At 54.1% G+C, this 21,897-nt stretch overlaps 1 protein-coding gene across 4 annotated transcripts in view; it reads right to left on the reverse strand.

The window, feature by feature from the left end:
- Positions 1–1,042: 1,042 nt before the first annotated feature.
- The window catches only part of lipeb (lipase, hormone-sensitive b), a 55,381-nt gene continuing 34,526 nt past the window's right edge, over positions 1,043–21,897 (reverse strand). For 2 of the 4 annotated variants that reach the window (XM_048523836.2, XM_059641329.1), the window contains exons 4-12: positions 17,774–17,919; positions 15,221–15,406; positions 14,369–14,518; positions 13,008–13,152; positions 10,847–11,074; positions 8,383–8,544; positions 6,687–6,785; positions 4,263–4,675; positions 1,044–3,488 (exon numbers count right to left, since the gene is read on the reverse strand). In XM_048523836.2, coding sequence (XP_048379793.1) covers positions 3,168–3,488; positions 4,263–4,675; positions 6,687–6,785; positions 8,383–8,544; positions 10,847–11,074; positions 13,008–13,152; positions 14,369–14,518; positions 15,221–15,406; positions 17,774–17,919 — 1,850 coding nt within the window. In that variant the 3' untranslated portion in view covers positions 1,044–3,167. Of the gene's footprint in view, positions 3,489–4,262; positions 4,676–6,686; positions 6,786–8,382; positions 8,545–10,846; positions 11,075–13,007; positions 13,153–14,368; positions 14,519–15,220; positions 15,407–17,773; positions 17,920–21,897 lie in introns of all 4 variants that reach the window. The other 2 variants (XM_059641326.1, XM_059641327.1) reach the window with 2 other exon arrangements.

Raw genomic sequence — 21,897 nt, forward strand, 5'->3', positions numbered from 1 at the left:
TCTCTGGACAGACCTATCCCCTCCCTACCTCCCCACCTATACTCTCCTCTCCACCTATCTTCTCTCCATCTTCGGTCCACCTCCCCATCTCTCCCTATTTATTCCAGAACCCTCACCCCATCCTCCTCTCTGATGATGGGTCTCAGCCCAAAACGTCAGCTTTTGTGCTCTTGAGATGCTGCTTGGCCTGCTGTGTTCATCCAGCCTCACATTTTATTATCTTGGATTCTCCAGCATCTGCAGTTCCCATTATCAATGACTAGGGCACAGCCTGGAGGTAAAATCCTTGCTCAATGTGCAGTTGAAGTCTTCTCAAACTTCTCAATCCAAATTGTTAACTCTCCTTTCTCTCCCCCCTGACATGGACGGCTGATGCTCTCCAGCTACTTTGTTTCAGATGTGGAGCTGGGCAGTTAGAAATCAGAGGCCACTCGGTCCAGCCAGTCTGCACCATCTCGCTAAAGACTATCACATTCCTATGCCCACATTTCCCACATCCAATTCTCCCTAACCAGCACATCTTTGGACTGAGGGGAGGAAACCCACACAGACACAGGGAGAATGTGCAAACTCCCCACAGATAGTCGCTGGAGGGTGGAATCGAATCCAGATTCCTGGCGCTGTAAGGAAGCAGCGCGAGCCACCAAGTCACCGAGCCAACCTAGTTTTTCTCTAAGGTGAAGTATTGTCACTGCATTGATATCAGTGATGGTTGGTGCAAGTGGAGCAAGGGAGATCTGAAAAGAAATTAAAGACTATGAAATGGAGAAATGGGTGTTTGTGCGGTGAGAGGATAGGATCAGAATATCACTCGGAGAACACGGGGGAGGTGGATGAAATCACAGCATGCACAAAAAAACTGGAGAATTACCTATGGAGGATAAAATTGGACAGAGGGGGGAAGGCATCAGGGGTGGCTCCAGAATCTGTAACAGAGAGCGAGAAAACTCACTATGATCTAAAACGCTTCCATCCCTGTTACAACAGTTCTATAGGACCATGATACTAGACGGAAATGGGTCACAGATAGACAGTCAGTGAGGCGGGGTGGGGAGGTCAGAGAGAGAAAGGGGGAAATGGGTCACAGAGAGAGGGAGGGAGAAATGGGTCACAGAGAGAGGGAGGGAGAAATGGGTCCCGGAGAGAGGGAGGGAGAAATGGTTCACGGAGAGAGAGGGAGGGAGAAATGGGTCACGGAGAGAGAGGGAGGGAGAAATGGGTCACGGAGAGAGAGGGAGGGAGAAATGGGTCACGGAGAGAGAGGGAGGGAGAAATGGGTCACGGAGAGAGAGGGAGGGAGAAATGGGTCACGGAAAGAGAGGGAGAAATGGATCAGAGAGAGAGGGAGGGAGAAATGGGTCACAGAGGGGGAGAAATGGATCACAGAGGGAGGGAGAAATGGGCCACAGAGAGAGGGAGGGAGAAATGGATCACTGAGAGAGGGAGGGAGAAATGGGTCACAGAGAGAGGGAGGGAGAAATGGATCACAGAGAGAGGGAGGGAGAAATGGATCACAGATGGAGAGAGAAATGGGTCACAGAGAGAGGGAGGAATGGGTCACGGAGAGAGAGGGAGAAATGGATCAGAGAGAGAGGAAGGGAGAAATGGGTCACGGAGAGACAGAGAGGGAGAAATGGGTCACGGAGAGAGAGGGAGAAATGGGTCACAGAAAGTGAGAGGGAGAAATGGGTCATAGGGGGTGTGGGAAGGAGACAGAGTTAGAGACAGAGTGTTTTTAGCAGAAATATGTAGGAGGGGATTTTGATCATCTACATGGACCATGCAGTGTAACTGAATGGCTGCTGTATTTTAAGAGGTACTTAGCTGCTCCGCCAACACTCTCTTCATTTTGCCTTTGGCACCGCTGGTTGCCTGTGTTTCGATGATGTTCCCAACGACGTAACATGCATTGTTAGTTTGCTGGCGGTGAAGAGGAGAAAGCCCAGAGGAGATCTGGTCAGAATGTTTAAATCTATGAGGTCAGAATAGGTGGTGAGAAAGTTGTGACAGGACTGAAAACGAGCAGGCATACTTTTCAAGTGCTTAGCAACAGAAGCAAGTGCGAGGTGAGGGGATCAAGAGTGCTTGAGTCTGGAACACACTGGGAAAATGTGGTGGGAGCAGGGTCAGTCAAGATATTCAACAAGCCTCTTTCCTGCCCATCGCCTAAACTCTGTCAACGCTACCCAGGTTGGCCCCAGGTACTGGCGGGGGGGGTCTCATTTAATCTGAGACAGCCATCATTACAGTGCCACAGTAGAATGGCAGCTTGCCATGTGGCAACACATAGAACACAGTAGAACACAGTTGAAGCAGCCAGTTTGAGAGAGCACTGGCATCAGTTACAATGGCAAGGAAATCCGGGCACAAGAGTGGGGCATTGAGGCCAGGGCTGGGAGGTAACAGGATAAATACACGATTCTCCGTCAGCAATGTAAAAACAGCAAAAGGAATTCATTCAAAATTATACACAGGTGTATGTACAATTTGGTCGAAGAACTTGACATAAGTTGAGAGGTGCAGGCTTACAAGAACATTGACCTAGAAACACACAGACAGAGGCACACACACACACACACACACACACACACACGGTCAGATACAAATACACAGACACATGCTTACACACACACACACACAGATACAAATACACACACACATTCTCTCTCTCTCACACACACACACATAGTCAGATACAAATACACACACACACACACAAACACACACACACACAAACACACACACAAATAGATGAGCTGTCGGATACCCTTGGACAGACACGTACAAAGGTACGAAGGCAGCATCCGAACAATGTGGATAAAGTAAATTGCACCTTCCCAGCACTGGCTGAAAGGAAACATTGTGCTTTGGTCTGCGTCAGAAGCCTGGCCAAACCCGGTCCCTGTTCTGCTTGGGGCTTGGTCAACCCTCCCCCAGGCTGTACAGTGGGGCCTCACACACGGTCACTGGCTTGTCTGTGCAGGCACACTCTCTCTCCCAGGCACACCGGAGCTCGGCTCTGTGCCCTATCCCTCAGTCCCGACAACATTTGCTGCCTTATCCGAGGGCTCCGGTGCTGGGGACAGAAACAGTGGGGCAGTCCCCGTGGCCTGGGATAAGCAGCCGAACAGGATCCCACGAGGGGACAGTGTAGTCGGTTCGAGGTTCTAGGCTCCGATTTCGGTGTCACTGGCCATGGTCAGGTCGGCCGTCTGCCGGACCTCCACGGCAGACGGAGCCTTGGCCACCAGCCTCTCCAGCTTGCGGTGTTTACGGGCCTGGCTGGCGGCCGCTCGGCCCTGGAGGACCTCGCGGATGCGGTCCACACAGATGCTGGAGGCCTCCTTGGTCTCGCGGGAGAGGTGGGACAGGCTCAGGAAGCCGTGAGGGAGATCCTCCACCACCTGCAGGCTGACCGGTTGGCCCACACTTCGCAGCCGCTTGGCAAACATCACTGAGTCGTCCAGCATCGGGTCCAGGGCACATGCCTGGGGAGAGAGGGAGAGAGAGAGAGAGAGAGAGAGAGAGAGAGAGAGAGAGGCGGAGGGGAGAGAACGGAGCAAGTGTAGGGGACACAGGAAGAGCATTATTAACACTTGGCACATACCACGATCTGCTGGTGAACCCCACACTCTCACCCCCTCATTCCTGACTGAACCATCCCTCCCAGTCAGGATCATAAATATGCAGGAAATGCAGTGGCCAATATGTGCACAGCAGGATCCCATACAGGGCACTATCCTTCACTGGGCAGCTTGTGGGACCTTGTAACATCTTGAAATTGGGGTTTGGAGGGTGGAAGGGGTGATGATTCAGTTTAAATGCAGTGCTTCCCTAAGTGTAACCGAGGAGTCCCTGACCTGGGACCCTCTGAAACCACGCCCCCCCCCCCCCAACCAAGGCAGTGTTCTCTCAAACTCTCCCTCTCCACACCCTGACCCGGGACCCTCTGAGACCCCCGTCCCACTCCCCAAAGCAGTGTTACCCTCAAGCTGTCTCTCTCTGCACCCTGACCCGGGAACCTCTTGAGACCCCCAGACCCTCCTCACAAACTCTCTCCCCGCACCCCCCCCCCCCCCCCCCGCTCCACCCTGACGCAGGCCCCCCCTGGGCACACAGTGCAGGAGGGTGCCTCAGGCTTCACTGCGGTTGAAAGGTTTACATTACCGTGCCTGTTGGGTGGTGAGGTGAGGTGGGGGGAGTTGGGGTTGGTGGAGATACCCCACGCTCCCTCCTATCCCTGGGCTGAGACAGACACTCACCACCAGGTGGACGGGAGGCAGACCCCGGAGCATGTCGTCAGTGGCCAGCAGTGGCGACATGAAAGGGTTTCTCACGATGGCTGAGGTCTGCAGTTTGATGCTGGCCGCCGCTGCCTCACTGCGCAGGGGCTGAAACCCCCCAGGGAACTGCGTACGCCAGGCCCTGCGCTCTCCACCCTCCTCCTCCTCTTCCGCTCCCTCCTCCTCCTGGTAGAAGGCAGCTCGAGGCCCACTCCCGGCTTGGACCTGGCTGTTGGGTAAGTGGTCTGACAGGCTCAGCGTGCTGGAGGATGGGCTACTGTCTCCTGGCTCCTCACAGGTCCGGCTCATCACGAAGGTTGGCTCGAGGTCCGAGGATGAGTTGGTGGAGGTGCTGGTGAGGGCAGCCTCTGAGCAGCTCTTTCGCACTGCCTCTGTGGGAGGGAAACAACATACACTCCTGTCAGTCTCATTGCTCACACACTGGAGATCAAACCCGCATGCATCCCCCCATGACTAATCCCTCATCACTTGGCTCAGCGGAGCTGGAAGGAATGTGCATTTTTTGCACCTCCTCAACGTGTCCAAAAGCCTCCATTGAAATACACCCCCCTTGTTTTGTAAAGCAAGAAGCAGGGCAGCCAGATCCCACAAACACCAACGAGATGAGGAACAGGCAAACTGTTTGATTGCTGAAGTTTGATTTTCCTCCTCCCTCGTCAGGATCAAATGCAAGAATGCCAAATTTCAAATGATCACAACAATCTATACAACAGGGCAGGACGGTGTTGATTGGCTAAGGCTATCACTGGTTATTCAAACAAAGTTGCAAGGTTTGGAAATATCTCTTTCGTTTGCAGAGAAGGGGCCCCTCTCATATAAAGACAGAAGGGCTAGGATGAGGAGTAGGCCATTCCCTTTCAATACTGATTTCATCGCAGACTCAGTTGTACTTTTCTGCCTGCTCCGTATAATTATTTTAATCCATTAGAAATTATAAATCTCTCTCTGTAAATGTTTTGAACAGCCCAGTAACCATCACCCTTTGGGGCAGCGAATTTCATGGATTAATGATCTTTTAGAGTCACAGAGTTGTACAGCATGGAAACGGACTTTTCAGTCCAAGTCATCCATACCAACCAGACATTCTACATTAATCTAGTCCCATTTGCCAGCATTTGGCCCATATCCCTCTAAACCTTTCCTATTCATGTCCCCATCCAGATGCCTTTTAAATGCTGTAACTGTACCAGCCTCCACCACTTCCTCTGGCAGCTCACTCCATACATGCCCCACCCTCTTCATGAAAAAGTTGCCCCTTAGGTCCCTTTTAAATCTTTTCCCTCTCACCTTAAACATATGCCCCTCTAGTTTTGGACTCCCCTACCCTGGGGGAAAAGACCTCGGCTATTCACCTTATCTATGCCCCTCAAGATTTTATAAACCTCTATAAGGTCACCTCTGATGCTCTGAGGAAAATAGCCCCAGCCTATTGAGCCCCTCCCTGTAGCTCAAACCCTCCAGCCCTGGCAACATCCTTGTAAATCTTTTCTGAACCCTTTCACGTTTCACAACATCCTTCATACAGCAGGGAGATCAGAAATGCACGCAGTATTCCAAAATTGGCCAATGTCCTGTACAGTTTCAACACGACCCTCCCAACTCCCATACTGAACGCACTGATCAATAAAGGCGAGCGTACCGAACACCTTCCTCACCACCCTGTCCACCTGCAACTCCACTTTCAACGAATTATGAATGTGATCCCGTTGTTCAGCAACACATCCCAGGGCCCTAGCATTAAGTGCATAAATCCTGCTCCGGAGAGGAAATACTTCTGTTTTAAATCTGCCTCCCCTTAGCCTAGAAACTCTAATCTCTTGTCCTAGATTGCCCCATGTGAAGAAATGTCCTCTTTATGTCAACTTCGTCAATCTTCTCCAGCATCTTTACGTACTTCAGTTACTTAGCTCCTCTCTAGGCCAAAGCTGCTCATTGTCTCCTCATAAGACAAGCTTTCCATCTCGGGAACTCATCTAAAGAACCACTTTGTGAACTTCAGTGATTAATTAAATTGGTTGCTGGTGTTGATGCACTGTTAGACATGATTCAGCGGTACCTGCTGACCAATCCTGTTTGCACTAATAGCTGCACTAATAAGCCCTGAGTCCTTTATTTAAACTTATACAGCTAGTTGTAGTTTGTTTTATTGACTCTTCTCCCGATAATGCTGTGGGATCTGAGAGAGAGTACAAAGGAAATGAGACAAGCAATGAGCAATTGTGGTGATAAAGGGCCCATGCAGACACAGACACAGAGTTCAAGGTACAGGTGCTAGGCAGGCAGGTGTCAGAGCAAGGGATCACCAAACAAGGGGCTGAACACATTGATGTGGGTTTACTCGGGGAGACAAATGCCAGGTTACAGCAGAGAGAAGCTTCCTACCGGAGACAGGACAGTGAGAAATGTTGGGCTTCTCGAGTCGCAGAAGTTGCACCAGCAGGGTGAGGGGCCGCCTAAGGCAAGCCCAGAGCTGCAATCCTACTGCAGAGACAAGACAGAGCTCAGGCTTCACAGGAGGCAGAGTGGCAACGTGTGACTGAGAAGTACCTCAATAAACAAGACAGCAAGTTCCATCTCCCTCTCCGCCCAACAACTGCTCCCCACACCAGACCCAGTCCTGACCCCACAACAGCAGTGAGTTGACGTGAGGAAACAATTCCCAATTCCAATCCAGCAACAGCAGGGAATGAGGTTAAAAATGATACCAATTCAAATCCCATGACAGTGGGCACTGAGGGTGGAACTAACTCCTGATCCCATTTCTGGCAGGTGGGAGTTTAGGAGTTGTAATGGATTCCCAATCACAACATTCATCTCCATCCCCCTCCAATGGCTGCCTCCTCCATTCTCTCCTGCTTTGGCAAGCCTTCCGCCTGATTTCCCAGCCGGGTAATGTCATCCTGTTACTTTAAATATCCAACTCCTCCTGACCCTGGCTGCATTTCCTCAGTGCTATTGTTCACAGCTGGAAACACAATATCACTTTTACAGCACATTGTAAACCCAGCTGACAGAATGTCAGGGTCACTCAAGTCTGACACAACACTCCTTCTCCTACCCCTTCTGTTTTACTATCCTTCTCTCTCTCTCTCTCTCTCTCCTCCCAAAGAATGTTGTTCACGACTGTGCCTCCTCCCCAGACTCTCATTCAGATATCCCTTGTGCCCATTTCACAACACCAGTACACACAGTCTGACACCAGGTCTAGCATTCACGCACCTCTGACCACAGGCAAAACCCCAGGACTGCAAAACCATCAAAATCAGACTTCTCCTCTCCACTTGACACCACGCCCCCCTTCTCCTTCCCCCCTCCACTCCACTCCTCCCTCTCTCCTTCTCCCCTCCACTCCACTCCTCCCTCTCTCCTTCTCCCCTCCACTCGACCCCTCCCCTCGAACCCCCTCTCTCCTCCCCTCCCCTCCACTCAATGCCACCCTCTCCCTCTTCCCTCGTTTAACCTTTCCCTCCCCCACCCCGTGCTCAACTTCTCTCTCTCTCCCCCCCCCCACCCAGACGCCATTCTTTGTCTGTCATTCTTATGCTGCTGTACTCTCTCTCCCACTCACCACTCACTCTCCCTTCATGACTGTCAGATGCTCCTCCTCCAAGCACAGGCCTCCCCTCTCAATGATCATCCAATCATAGACTCCCTCTCTCAACGTTCTTCCAATCACAGGCCTCCACTGTCGATGATCTTCTTGTGGATTGATGGTGTGGATGCTGTACCTCAGCCTTGCCTGTGCAAGCCCCTCATACTGCCCCGCATTCCATCCCCCCCACCCACAGTTCGCAACCAATGCCTGTGAGGGACTGGTTTATTCCACAAGGTGGAGACTGATCCAGTCACTACATCACAACCTAGGTCAGCGAACTCTGGATGAAACCACTACTGCCCCACAATCAAGATCCCAGCCTCTATCTGAGGTCTGTGCGCTCTCCGAGAGGCGCTGGGTGTGTCATTCAGGCAGCAAGAGAGTTCAGGGACTGGATTGAGAGCGGGATGTCTGGGTTGGGAGTGGTGGGTGTTAGGGATTGGAGAAGTTAGTGGGGAGGAAAACGATGAAAGGTCTCCTCACCAGGCTTATTGCTGCTCTTGCCACTGTCCATGAGAGAGTTGAGCCAGGCCGAGGCTCCCAGCCGGATGTCTCGGAGCAGTAAAGCAGCTGCGTCATTCCGTATCAGGCTCAGTGTGTCCGTCTTCTCCATGTTCCTGGGGCTACCCGATGCAGCCTCTGTCCCTGTCAACACACAATGCACTGGGGTCAGGGGATAGGGGGTACAGGCCGAGTTTCCCAGATCCCAGGGGAAACAGGGAGAGAGGCAGATAGGAGGGAAAAGTGATCCCAGATCCCAGGGGAAAAAGGGAGGGGCGGTAGGAAGATAAAGTGATCCCAGATCCTGGGGAAACAGGGAGAGAGGGGGATGGGGGGAAACAGGGAGAGAGGGGGATAGGAGGGAAAAGTGATCCAAGAACCCAGGAAAAACAGGGAGACAGGGGTAAAGGAGGGAAAAGTGATCCCAGATCCGGGGGAAACAGGGAGACAGGGGTAAAGGAGGGAAAAGTGATCCCAGAGCGAGGGGAAACAGGGGTGTTCCCTCAGCACTGACTCTCCGACATTGTGGCACTCCTCCATGGTCAGCACACCATGGCTGAAAGAGGGTGAGGGAACCTTGAGATGTTGCGGGGGGAGGGGAGGGGGAAAGGGGCAGAAAAGAGAAACAGACAGACGGGGAATAAGTGGCGACAAAAATGAGGGAGCAAAGGGGGGAAAGAAATGGAGGAGTGAAAGGGGAAAGAAATGGAGGAGTGAAAGGGGGAGAGAAATGGAGGAGTGAAAGGGGGAAAGAAATGGAGGAGTGAAAGGGGGAAAGAAATGGAGGAGTGAAAGGGGGAAAAGAAATGGAGGAGTGAAAGGGGGAAGAAATGGAGGAGTGAAGGGGGAGAGAAATGGAGGAGTGAAAGGGGGAGAGAAATGGAGGAGTGAAAGGGGGGAGAGAAATGGAGGAGTGAAAGGGAGAGAAATGGAGGAGTGAAAGGGGGAGAGAAATGGAGGAGTGAAGGGGGGAGAGAAATGGAGGAGTGAAAGGGGAAAGAAATGGAGGAGTGAAAGGGGGAAAGAAATGGAGGAGTGAAAGGGGGAAAGAAATGGAGGAGTGAAAGGGGGAAAGAAATGGAGGAGTGAAAGGGGGAAAGAAATGGAGGAGTGAAAGGGGAGAGAAATGGAGGAGTGAAGGGGGAGAGAAATGGAGGAGTGAAGGGGGAGAGAAGTGGAGGAGTGAAGGGGGAGAGAAGTGGAGGAGTGAAGGGGGAGAGAAGTGGAGGAGTGAAGGGGGAGAGAAATGGAGGAGTGAAGGGGGGAGAGAAATGGAGGAGTGAAAGGGGAGAGAAATGGAGGAGTGAAAGGAGAAAGGAATGGAGGAGTGAAAGGAAAGGAGAGAGAAATGGAGGAGTGAAAGGGGGAGAGAAATGGAGGAGTGAAAGGGGGAGAGAAGCGCAGGCGTGAAGGGGGAGAGAAATGGAGGCGCAGAGTGGAGAGATATGCAGGGCAGAGAGGAGAGATATGAGGGTATGAAGGGGAAAGAAATGGGGCAGGGGCACGGAAGGGAAGGGGAGAAGATACAAGCAGAATCAGAGAGTTAGGAGCCAGGCATTGGGCAGGTGTTGGTCGGGGGAGTGTAAGGGAGTCCAGTGTTGGAGGGAGATATGTGACAGGGGAAGGGTTACGGTGAAGAGGTGCCCCAATGTGCACCAACTTCAAGTACACAGGCCCACGAACAGGCAGAGTATCAATGTGAAGCCACCATGTCCCTCCGACAGTGCAGCGCTCCCTCAGCACTGACCCTCCGACAGTGCCCACTCCCTCAGCACTGACCCTCCGACAGTGCCCACTCCCTCAGCACTGACCCTCTGACAGTGCAGCGCTCCCTCAGCGCTGACCCTCCGACAGTGCAGCGCTCCCTCAGCGCTGACCCTCCGACAGTGCGGCGCTCCCTCAGCACTGACCCTCCGGCAGTGCGGCGCTCCCTCAGCACCGACCCTCCGACAGTACCCACTCCCTCAGCACTGACCCTCCGACAGCGTGGTGCTCCCTCAGCACTGACCCTCTGACAGTGCCCACTCCCTCAGCACTGACACTCCGACAGCACCCGCTCCCTCAGCACTGACACTCCGACAGCGCCCGCTCCCTCAGCACTGACCCTCCGACAGTGTGGCGCTCCCTCAGCGCTGACCCTCCAACAGTGCCCGCTCCCTCAGCACTGACCCTCTGACAGCGCCCACTCCCTCAGCACTGACCCTCCGACTGCACCCGCTCCCTCAGCACTGACCCTCCGACAGTGCGGCGCTCCCTCAGCACTGACCCTCCGACAGTGCAGCGCTCCCTCAGCACTGACCCTCCAACAGCGCGGTGCTCCCTCAGCGCTGACCCTCCGACAGTGCCCACTCCCTCAGCACTGACAGATCGCCTTGGTCAGTGGTCACTGCGCCAGCCCACCTTTTTTGGGATGCAGTTAGACTCTGGGTCTGCAGAGGCCCCTCACCTGCGTAAGCACTCAGGCACTTGGAGAGGACGCTGAGGGGCAGCAGTGGGTCGATGAAGGTGAGCAGACGGGATGGCGAGGCGCTGGCCTGGAGCAATGTTGCTGGGTAGGCAGCCATGATCCCATCCGGCATGCGGATTCCATATGAGGCAGCTCGCATGGACACAGTGAGGCAGAGGTTCCCTCCAGCGCTGTCCCCCGCCAGGCAGATCCTCTCTCCGCTTGAACCTGAGCGTGGGGTTGGGAGCAGAAACAGAGACGGCAGTGAGAGGACAGTGACACATCTGTAGGCCTTACTCTTCAGAGCAGGAGGAACACACACCACAGTCATCCAGCTCCCCAGCCCTACCACCACACTCACCCATGGGGCTAATTTGCAAGGAGGGGTGGGGAGAGAGACAGACAGCGAGGGAGACAGACTGAGACACACAGGCAGATAGATACAGGGAGAGAGAGAGAGAGAGAAAGGGTAAGAGACATGCAGACAGCAGGAGGGACGCAGGCGGGGGTTGATGTGGGGGGTTCGGGTGGGGGAGAGGAGGAAGGAGGGGAGAGGGGTGGAAGGCGGGCACAGAGGAGGAAGAGGGGGGAGAGAGGAAGAATAGGGGGTTGAGGAAGACAGACAGACAGAGAGGCAGAGAGGACACAGGGAGAGTAGGAGGGACAGAGAGAGACGGAGGGAGAGAGGCGGAGGGGGAGTGGCGGAGGGGGAGAGGCGGAGGGGGAGAGGCGGAGGGGGAGAGGGAGGCAGAGGGACGGAGGGAGGCGGAGGGAGGGAGGCGGAGGGAGGCGGAGGGAGGGAGGCGGAGGGAGGGAGGCGGAGGGAGGGAGGCGGAGGGAGGGAGGCGGAGGGAGGGAGGGAGGCGGAGGGAGGGAGGCGGAGGGAGGGAGGCGGAGGGAGAGAGGGAGGCAGAGGGAGGGAGGCGGAGGGAGGGAGGCGGAGGGAGGGAGGCGGAGGGAGAGATAGACAGAGAGAGAGTTTGAGAGACGCACAGAAGAGAAGGGAGGCAGATGGCAAGGCAGAGGGAGACAGAGAGACACCGAGACAGTAAGAGAGTCAGGAAGAGAACAAAATGGGACAGGAAGAAAGCAGACAGAAAGAGAGAGAGAAGGATACAAGAGCTGAGAGATGAGTACGTAGAAAACACAGAAGATAAGAAAAACAAGTGTCAGGCAAAGAAAGGAACGTGATGCAACACAGAAAGATGCCATTCACCCACCATTCCCAGGCGAGATTTTTGGTCAAAGATCAGGGAGAATCTCGAATATGCGACTAGTGTGATTTTCTTTTTCCTTCAAATATTTAACCAATCATCCAGCAAAGGACTAGCTTGTCATGTCTCAGCATTAAGCTTCACCTGCTCATTTCAGCATTCCCCCTTTACCCTCCAGAAGAACAATTACACTTGCAAAAACCAGACTGCATCTGTACCCAAGATAACAAAGTGTGGAGCTGGATGAACACAGCAGGCCCAGGAGCATCTTAGGAGCATAAAAACTGACGTTTTGGGCCCGAAACGTCAGCTTTTGTGCTCCTGAGATGCTGCTGGGCCTGCTGTGTTCATCCAGCCTCACATTTTATTATCTTGGATTCTCCAGCATCTGCAGTTCCCATTATCACTGCATCTGTATCTAACCTCGTCCTGCCCCTGTCCTGGGAGTGTTTGATGTGGGGACAGTGTAGAGCGAGCTTTACTCTGTATCTAACCCCATGCTGTTCCTGTCCTGGGAGCGTTTGATGGGAGACAGTGTAGAGGGAGCTTTACTCTGTATCTAACCTCGTGTTGTCCTTGTCCCTGGGAGTATTTGACGGAGACAGTGTAGAGGGAGCTATACTGTGTATCTAACGCTGTGCTGTGCATGTTTTCAGAAAGTTCGATGGGGGACAGTGTAGAGAGAGCTTTACCTGCACTTTAAAAGAGCAGAGACCACCGTGGATATACCTCCTCCCCTACTGCAATCCTGCACTGATGCCAAATAGTCTGTTTGATCCCCAAGCACCCCTCTCCACAGTCACGCCCCCCCAACCCCTCCGACACTGACACTCTTCCTGTGTCCCACACTGTCTGCTCTGGCCTTGGCCCCCAGGCAGCCACAATGCAGTGACAGGGAGGGGGCTGGGAGTGGGGGTGGGGGGGGTGGCTGTTGGGGACAGACCTACCCAACAGGTGGCAGTTGTTGATGGCCCAGCAGTAGGCGAAGAAACACTCCTCAAGGGCCCGTGGGAATGGAGCTTCGGGGGCGAGGGAGTAATCGACAGAGAGGATCGGCGAATCCAGCTCATGGGCCCAGCTCTTCAGGTACGCCTGTGCGAGAGAGCGCGTGAGATGGTCAAACTGGTGCAGACAGAAGACAAGCCGAAAGGCAGGAGCAAGCATCGGAATGGGGATGGGGAGCGGCTCTGAGACCACAGAGCTGGCCGGGGGGGGGGGGGGGGGGGGGGGTGGTTGGTTTTGCTCTTAAGGTTGGGGATGGTGGGGGGGAGCAGGTTGCTATCCACCCACACTCGAGGGGAGTTCATGTTGAGAGAGAAGCAGCCCTCTGTATCCAGCAAGGAGTGGCAGAATTGTGGATACAGCCGGCTGAAGCCGAGAGCTCTCCAGCACTGATGACAGGTATCACTCGGTGGGCTGGCAGGGGAAGGGGAAGCAGGCAGCTGAAGCTATAACTGAAAAGTGGAAAGTAAATTCACAAAGAGTTAAATCTTTAACGTAACAATGAACGTAAACTCACAGTATCATATCAAGAAGACAAATTGGAGCTTTACTCTGTGTCTAACCCTGTGCTGTCCCTGTCCCTGGAAGTGTTTGATGGGGGAGGGACAGTGTAGAGTGAGCTTTACTCTGTATCTAACCCCGTGCTGTCCCTGTCCCTGGGAGGGTTTGACGGGGAGCGGGGGAATGGAGAGGGAGCTTTACTCTCTATGTGACCCAGTGCAGTCCCTGTCCCTGGGAGTGTTTGATAGGGGACAATGTAGAGGAAGTTTTACTCTGTATCTAACCCCGTGCTGTCCCTGGGAATGTTTGATAGGGGACAGTGTAGAGGGAGCTTAACTCTGTATCTAACCCTGTGCTGTCCCTGTCCCTGGGAGTGTTTGATGGGGGCACAGCATGGAGGGATCTTTACTCTGTATCTAACCCCGTGCTGTCCCTCTCCCTGGGAGTGTTCGATGGGGGGGGACAGTGTAGAGTGAACTTTACTCTGTATCTCACCCCGTGCTGTCCCTGGGAGTGTTTGATGGGGGAGAGTGTAGAGTGAGCTTTACTCTGTATCTCACCCCGTGCTGTCCCTGTCCCTGGGAGTGTTTGATGGGGGAGAGTGTAGAGGGAGCTTTACTCTGTATCTCACCCCGTGCTGTCCCTGTCCCTGGGAGTGCTTGATGGGGGAAGAGTGTAGAGTGAGCTTTACTCTGTATCTCACCCCGTGCTGTCCCTGATTGCTAGTTCCACTCTCAAATGGACAGCTAAATTTTGCTTCACTCTGGAATCAGCAGACTCAAACGAATCTGTTGTTTTTTTTTACCTCGTGTGATTTGGAAGTCTGTGCCACAAAACCTCCCCCATGAAAATGAACAATGAGAAACTTGGACTGTGGTGCTTTCTTTGTTTTCAGACGTATGTCAAGACCCAGCTGCGCCTCAGGTTTGCAGAGTTCATTCAGCTCATCACTGTCCTAAGGTCAAGAAAGAATGCAGAAGGTTAGGGAATAAAACACAGGATGGGATACACACTTTTCAGCAACTTCGCAGCTTCACATCTGACAGGAAACATGGCATCCCCACGTTGAAACAGTGAGGTTTCTTAAAGAGACCTCATCAGGCTACAGTACAGAGACCGTGAGACTGCAGTACCATGAGTCTACCCCAGGGGTCACTTTGAGACTGTAGTACCAGTGGTCTCCCTTCCAGGGGTCGCAGTCAGACTGCAGTACTAGGAGTCCACCCCAGGGGTCACTATGACACTGTAGCACAGGTGGCTCAGTGGTTCGCACTGCTGCCTCACAGCACCAGGGACTCGAGTGGGTTTGATTCCAGCCTCGGGCGACTGTCTGTGCGCAATTTGCAGATTCTCCCCGTGTCTGCGTGGGTTTCCTCCAGGTACTCCCACAGTCCAAAGATTTGTGGGTAGGTGGACTGGCCATGCTAAATTGCCCGTAGTGCACAGGGATGTTTAGGTTAGATGGGTTAGACATGGGAAAAGTAGGGGAACAGGTCTGGGTGGGATGCTCTTTGGAGCGGCGGTGTGGATCTGTTGGGCCGAATGGCCTGTTTCCACACAGTAGGGATTTTCATGATCGATGATCTCTGGGTGCCCCGATAACGTGCTCACACTGGCATCCTCCGATCCTTGGCCCACAGCCCCCAGGGCACCTTACCTGTCCATCTCGCAGCTCGTAGGAGATCAGTCTCATCTGCACCGGTCCTGGGCCAGAGTGAGCCACTGGAGGGCTAATGTCCACCATCAGACTGGGGTCAGCCTGCATCGGCATCTTGAAGGGGTTGGGCGGGACGGAGAGAGTCTTGTTCACGCGCACGGTGGTCGATGTCAGAGTCACCAGAGACTGTCAGAAAGAGAAAGGATGTGGAGCTCAGTTGGTGAATGTGGCAGAATGTGGGGGTCGTGGGGAGGGTGTCGGGGTTGTTGGGAGGGTATGGGGGTCGTGGAGAGGAGTGGGAAGGATGCGGGGGTCGTAGGGAGGATGAGAGGTTGTGGGGAGGATATGGGGGTCGCGGGGTGGAGTGGGGAAGATGAGGGGTTGTGGGGAGGGTGCGGGGTCATGGGGAGGAGTGGGGAGGGTGTCGGGGTCGTTGGGAGGGTGTCGGGGTCGTGGGAGGGTGTCGGGGTCGTGGGGAGGGTGTCGGGGTCGTGGGGAGGATGCGGGGGTCGCGGGGTGGAGTGGGGAAGATGAGGGGTTGTGGGGAGGATGCGGGGTCATGGGGAGGAGTGGGGAGGGTGTCGGGGTCGTGGGGAGGGTGTCGGGGTCGTGGGGAGGGTGTCGGGGTCGTGGGGAGGATGCGGGGGTCGCGGCGTGGACTGGGGAAGATGAGGGGTTGTGGGGAGGATGCGGGGTCATGGGGAGGAGTGGGGAGGGTGTCGGGGTCGTGGGGAGGGTGTCGGGGTCGTGGGGAGGATGCGGGGGTCGCGGGGAGGATGCGGGGGTCGCGGGGAGGATGCGGGGAAGATGAGGGGTTGTGGGGAGGATGCGGGGTCATGGGGAGGAGTGGGGAGGGTGTTGGGGTCGTGGGGAGGGTGTCGGGGTCGTGGGGAGGGTGTCGGGGTCGTGGGGAGGGTGTCGGGGAAGATGAGGGGTTGTGGGGAGGATGCGGGGTCATGGGGAGGACTGGGGAGGGTTTTGGGGTCGTGGGGAGGGTGTCGGGGTCGTGGGGAGGGTGTCGGGGTCGTGGGGAGGATGCGGGGGTCGCGGCGTGGACTGGGGAAGATGAGGAGTTGTGGGGAGGATGCGGGGTCATGGGGAGGAGTGGGGAGGGTGTCGGGGTCGTGGGGAGGGTGTCGGGGTTGTGGGGAGGATGCGGGGGTCGCGGGGAGGATGCGGGGAGGGTGTCGGGGTCGTGGGGAGGGTGTCGGGGTCGTGGGGAGGGTGTCGGGGGTCGCGGGGTGGAGTGGGGAAGATGAGGGGTTGTGGGGAGGATGCTGGGTCATGGGGAGGAGTGGGGAGGGTGTCGGGGTCGTGGGGAGGGTGTCGGGGTCGTGGGGAGGGTGTCGGGGGTCGCGGGGTGGAGTGGGGAAGATGAGGGGTTGTGGGGAGGATGCGGGGGTCGCGGCGCGGACTGGGGAAGACGAGGGGTTGTGGGGAGGATGCGGGGGTCGTGGGCAGGATGCGGGGGTCGTGGGGAGGATGCGGGGGTCGCGGGGAAGTTCAGGGAGCCAAGAGTGGGGATAACGTGGAGAGGGACAGCTCGTGGATAACGCAAAACCTCATTCCCTTTTCCGAGGAAGGGTCACCGGACCCGAAACATTAACTCTGTTTTCTCCTCCACAGGCGCTGCCAGACCTGCTGAGCTTTTGCAGCCACTTTGCTTTTATTCCCTCTTCCCTGTGAGTTTACATCAGGGCCATTCATTGAAACGTGGGTGTTGCTGGGGAGGCCAGCATTTGTTGCCCCTTGAGGAGGTGTTGAACTGCCGCAGTCCTTTGTTTAGTGACACCGCCTGCACTGTTAGGGACGTAGTTCCAGTATTTTGATCTAGCAACACTGAGGGAACAGCAACACACTTCCAGGCCAGGATGGTGAGTGTCTTGGAGGGGGTGGTATTCCTATGTATTTGTGGCTCTTGTCCTTCCAGCTGGAATTGGTGGTGGGTTTGGAAGGTGCCGTCTTTTTGTTTTGCAAACTCCATTCGCAGGATGAGGGCATCGCTAGCTCGGCCAGCATTTACTGTCTGTCCCACATTGCCCAGAGGGAGGTTAGTTGTCATGGGTCTGAAGCGACAGGCAGGTACCAGACAAGGTGAGGACAGCAGATTTCCTTCTCTAAAAGGGCATTAGTGAGACAGATAGGTTTTATGGACTATCAACAACCGCACGGTTATCATTAGACTCTTAATCCCAGGTGTATATTGACTTCCACAATGCAAGCATCGGACACTGATCCCCAGAACGTTACCTGGGCCTCTAGATGAGTAGTCCAGCAATCATACCAATCGGCTGTGACCCTTATGGAGCATTGGTGAGTTGTAGGTGGCACACACTGAAGGTGGGCAGTGGAGGGAATGGGAGTGTGTCAACGTGGTGCCCATCCTGGTGGCCATGTGTGTTCTAACGATGTCTGCCCACACAGTCCCTGTACCACCCCCCTCCCCGAGGGCTGGGCGTAGGGGATCCCCTGAGCTGCCCCCCAGTGTGGCCGGGGCGGACAGTGGGGACGGGGACAGGGACAGGGACAGGGAAGGGAATCTCTGGTCCTTACCGCCAGAACCTCGGTTTCGGTGATGTTCCAGAAGCTCTTCCAGAAGTGGACGTCCAGGTTCTGGGTGAGTCGCTCGAACTCGGAGCCCCGCAGTTCGGGATCAATGGCATACTTCCCGCTGGTGAAGATGGAAGTGGCGGCCACACCTGTGGTGGACGGGGGCGGGGGCGGGGGGTGTGTGGGGGTTGGGGAGGAAATCAGTCCGACAGTGTCAGTGGGAGGGGAGTGTCACTAAACATACCCCGCGCCCCCCGAGCCATCCCCACTCCTACATCGTGACTCCCTTCACCTCCACCACCCGAGCCCACCGGGAATGTGGGCACTGCAGCAAAGCAAGAAAGGTGGCAAACCAACGGTGAGCACAGCAAGCTCCCACAGGAATGATACAGGACAGACTGGGGTCACTCAGCAGCATGGAAGGTGAAGATCCAGGTGCTTTTGGTGGCAGGAGTTCAGGGTCTTTGCCTCAACCACAGGGTCAGGCAGTGAATTCCAGAAATCCGTCACCCTTGGAGCGAAAAAAACTCTTTATCCTTGCGTTCCCCTCTAATCCTTCAGCAGCTTTCCTAAAATCAATGAACTGTGAACTCTCTGCCAAGGGAAGCAGGTTCCTCCTGTCTTACTATATCTCGACCTCTCATGCTCTGTAAGCGAAGCAGGACAGCGAGAGGAGGCAGTCTGCACTGGCCCTGTTTCCCAGCAACAACTGGGCCCCAGGCGGCCCCCTACGACAGCACAGGGCCACCCCACACTGCTTCCCTGCTGCTCCCCAAACCACAGCACTGTGCGTTTTGGCCCGGATCTCCCCAGCTCGTAACAGAAAGGGCTGGGAGTGACCATCCTGGGCGTCACATCTTCCCTAACCCCTGGGAAGTGCCAATGCCCGCCGCCCCCCCGCCCCCCATCCCTCCGAGGGCGACACAGGTCCCTTCCCTTCCCTTCCCCGTAGGGGTTGAACATCACTTAGGATTTGGAAGTGTAGCAGGAGGATTAAGGAATAGCCATGGGTGCTGGACTCTGGTGGGAGTTGAGCAAGGCCAGACGGCTGTGATAAAGTTGCTACATTTTCCTGTTAATGTCTGCTAAAACAATTCTGGCATTTATTGTGAAAGGACTGGACTATAAAATGAAAGTAGCATTGTTACACTTATATGAGGCCTTGCTGGGGCCACGTCTGGAATATTGTGTCCAGTTTTTGGTCTCCTTACTGGAGAAAGGATTTGGTGGTACTGGAGGCAGTTTAGAGGAGGTTCACCAGATTAGTCCCAGTGATGACAGGGCTGTCGTACAAGGAACAGTTGAGTAGCTTGGGCTTGTATTCATTGCAGTTCAGAACAAAGAGGGCATTGGTGAGGGGGAGGGGGTCTAATTCAGGTAGATAAGCTCCTAACAGGGATTGATAAAGTGGATGTTCAGCAAATGCTCCCCTCTGTTGCAGCAGTCTCAAACAAGAGCTCATAAATAAGGAGTGATAGGAGGTAGGCTCAAAACTAAGATGAGCAGAAACTGCTTCTCTCAGAGGGTTGCGAATCTGTGGACCCTACTGTCCCAGAGTGCAGTGGAGACAGAATCAGTCAACAGGAAAGAATGTTTCTGACAAAAAGAGGGATAAAGGGATATGGGGAGCAGGCAGGAAAGTGGAGATAGACTACGATAAGATCAGCTACAATCTTTTTAAATGGTGGAGTGTGCTCGAAGGGCTGAATTTCAAACTCCCGTTCTTAATTCCTATATAACACAAAGCAGGTACAATGGAAGGTTTTAATTCTCCCACAGAGCAGCAGGAGGAAGGCGGGGGCTGGGGGGGGGGGGGGGGGGGGGTGATTAAGCTGATAAGGCAGTGAATTTCAAGTGTGCATTCCAGGCAGTTTCCTGTAGCATTGTGCCTTGGAATACTGAAAGGAAGCGGAGTTAATGAGGAACCTTTACAAACAATGGGTGTTATTATAACAAACGATCGTTTGGGGGGGGGGGAAGTCAGAAGGCTAAAGCTGGAAGGGGTGGGAGACAAATAGACTGGGTCAGGCATTTATCAGGTGAAAGAAGAGCATGAGCTATTCAATCTTTTTAGCACAGTAGCAACAGAGAGAAAAGGACGAAAGCTGCATAAAGTTCAGCGACAGTTGTTATTACTGGAGCCGGGTCAAGCTCCCAGATGCAAGGAGTGAAACCAGCAGACTGAAACAATGACATGAAGCAACAAAAAGATGCACAAACGTGAAATAAAATCTGGTGAGGGTCATCAAACCTAACAGCGTAAGTAAGAGTTATGAGAGAGAGACTGGCATCGAGTAGTGCTGCCCCACTACACACAAGCAAGAGATAGGGTAATCCACCATGGTGGAAGTCAGAAACTTTTTAACGAGGATCTCCAAGGGGCAGTCATCTGAGACTTGAGACATTGTCTCTGTTACTCTCTCTCCAATAGATGCTGCAATGTCTGTTGAGTTCCTCCAGTATTCTGTGTTTTAATTTCAGATATCTCAGTGCCAGCAGCATTTAGCCTTTACATTAATGTTAAACAAGGTGGGATGAAACTTGGTGAAGGCTGTTGAAGGGATGGAGGTGCAGAGGCACAGCATGGGAGGGTGAGAGGGTTTCGCGGAACAGCGAGGCTTGGGGGAGTGGTCCTTGAAGGGACTCAGAGGCAAATCAAAACAATTCCGACTGCCCTTTCCCAGTCTTACAGGCATGGGGATGGTGGGCAAGTGGGCTTGACAATGGGGATGGGAGGAACAGTGAGATACTGATCTGTAGAAATGTAGAAAATAGGTTTGGGAGTAGGCCATTCAGCCCTTTGAGTCTGCTCTGCTATTCACGGCTGATCAAACAACTCAGTCCCCTGTTCCCATATTCTCCTTACTGATCACTTTAGCTCTAAGAGCTATCTCTAAGTTCTTCTTGCAAACATTCAATGTTTTGGCCTCAACTGCTTTCTGTGGTAGAGAGTTCCACAGGATTTCCCACTCCCTGGGTGAAGACAGTTCTCTTCCTGTATGTCCTAGCCTGTATCCTGAGACTGTGAACCCCTGGTTCTGGACTGCCCTGTTCATCGGGAACATCTTTCCTGTGTTTACTATGTCTAGTCCTATTAGAATTTTATAAGTTTCCGTGAGTTTCCCTCCTCATTCTTCTAAACGGCACTGAATATAGTCTTAAATGATCCAGTCTCTCTTCATACATCAGCCCGACCATCCCAGGAATCAGCCTGGTAAACCTTTGTTACACTCCCTCCATCGCCAAAACATCCTTCCTTGGATGTGGAGACCAGAACGGCGCACACTCCTCCGGGTGTGGTCAGTACAGCTCTAGCAAGACATCCTGACTCCTGTACTCCAATCCTTTCGTGATGAAGGCCAGCGTACCTTTTGCCTTCTCCACCAACTGCTGCCCCTGCAATGCTTACATTCAGTGGCTGATGTAGAAGGACACCCAGGTGTCACTGCACCTCCCTATTTCCGAATCACCATTCAGATCATAACCCTTTTTTCTCATTTTGCAACCCAAAGTGGACAACCTCACATTTATCACATTATACCTCCTGTTACTAGATTGGTTGTGGCCTGGATGTGACTGTGGGTCAAGCTGGCAGACATCTTGCCCAGCAGAGGGCCGGAGTGGGGTTCAGAGGAGGGTGGGGTGATCCTCCTGGACACATCCCGCTATTGAAGCAGCTTTGGCCAGCCTTTTTTGGGGGGAGTGGGGGTTGGTCTGCCTGCACCACAGGGAATAGGCCTTGCAGCATTGGCCAATAACCGTTCACGTGCCATCGATGCCTCTTCCGAGGGGACCTCGGGGCGGAGACACCCTCACATGTGCTGCCCTCTCAAGGCCAAAGTCCGTCTAATTGAGCCAGCTATCTCCGAAATCCACCCGCTGCCCCAAGATGGCAGTGGAGAAGCGGGGCTAAGCCCTGGGCTCATCTGCTCCTGCCCGTTTTCATTCTTCTAACTGTTGCTCTCCTTGTCTTCCTTTTCTTTAAAACCTGGGGTGCGGCTATTTGGCAGCGCCAGCACGGCAGTGAGAGTGGACTGACGTGGCTTCTTTTGGAATCTCCTTGGCAATCAGCGAGAGCAGGCCATGAATGGATTGGTGGCAGCAATGGGGAAGTAGCAAGGTCACAA

This window comes from Stegostoma tigrinum, chromosome 41 (assembly GCF_030684315.1).
Source record: "Stegostoma tigrinum isolate sSteTig4 chromosome 41, sSteTig4.hap1, whole genome shotgun sequence".
Lineage (NCBI taxonomy): Eukaryota > Metazoa > Chordata > Chondrichthyes > Orectolobiformes > Stegostomatidae > Stegostoma > Stegostoma tigrinum.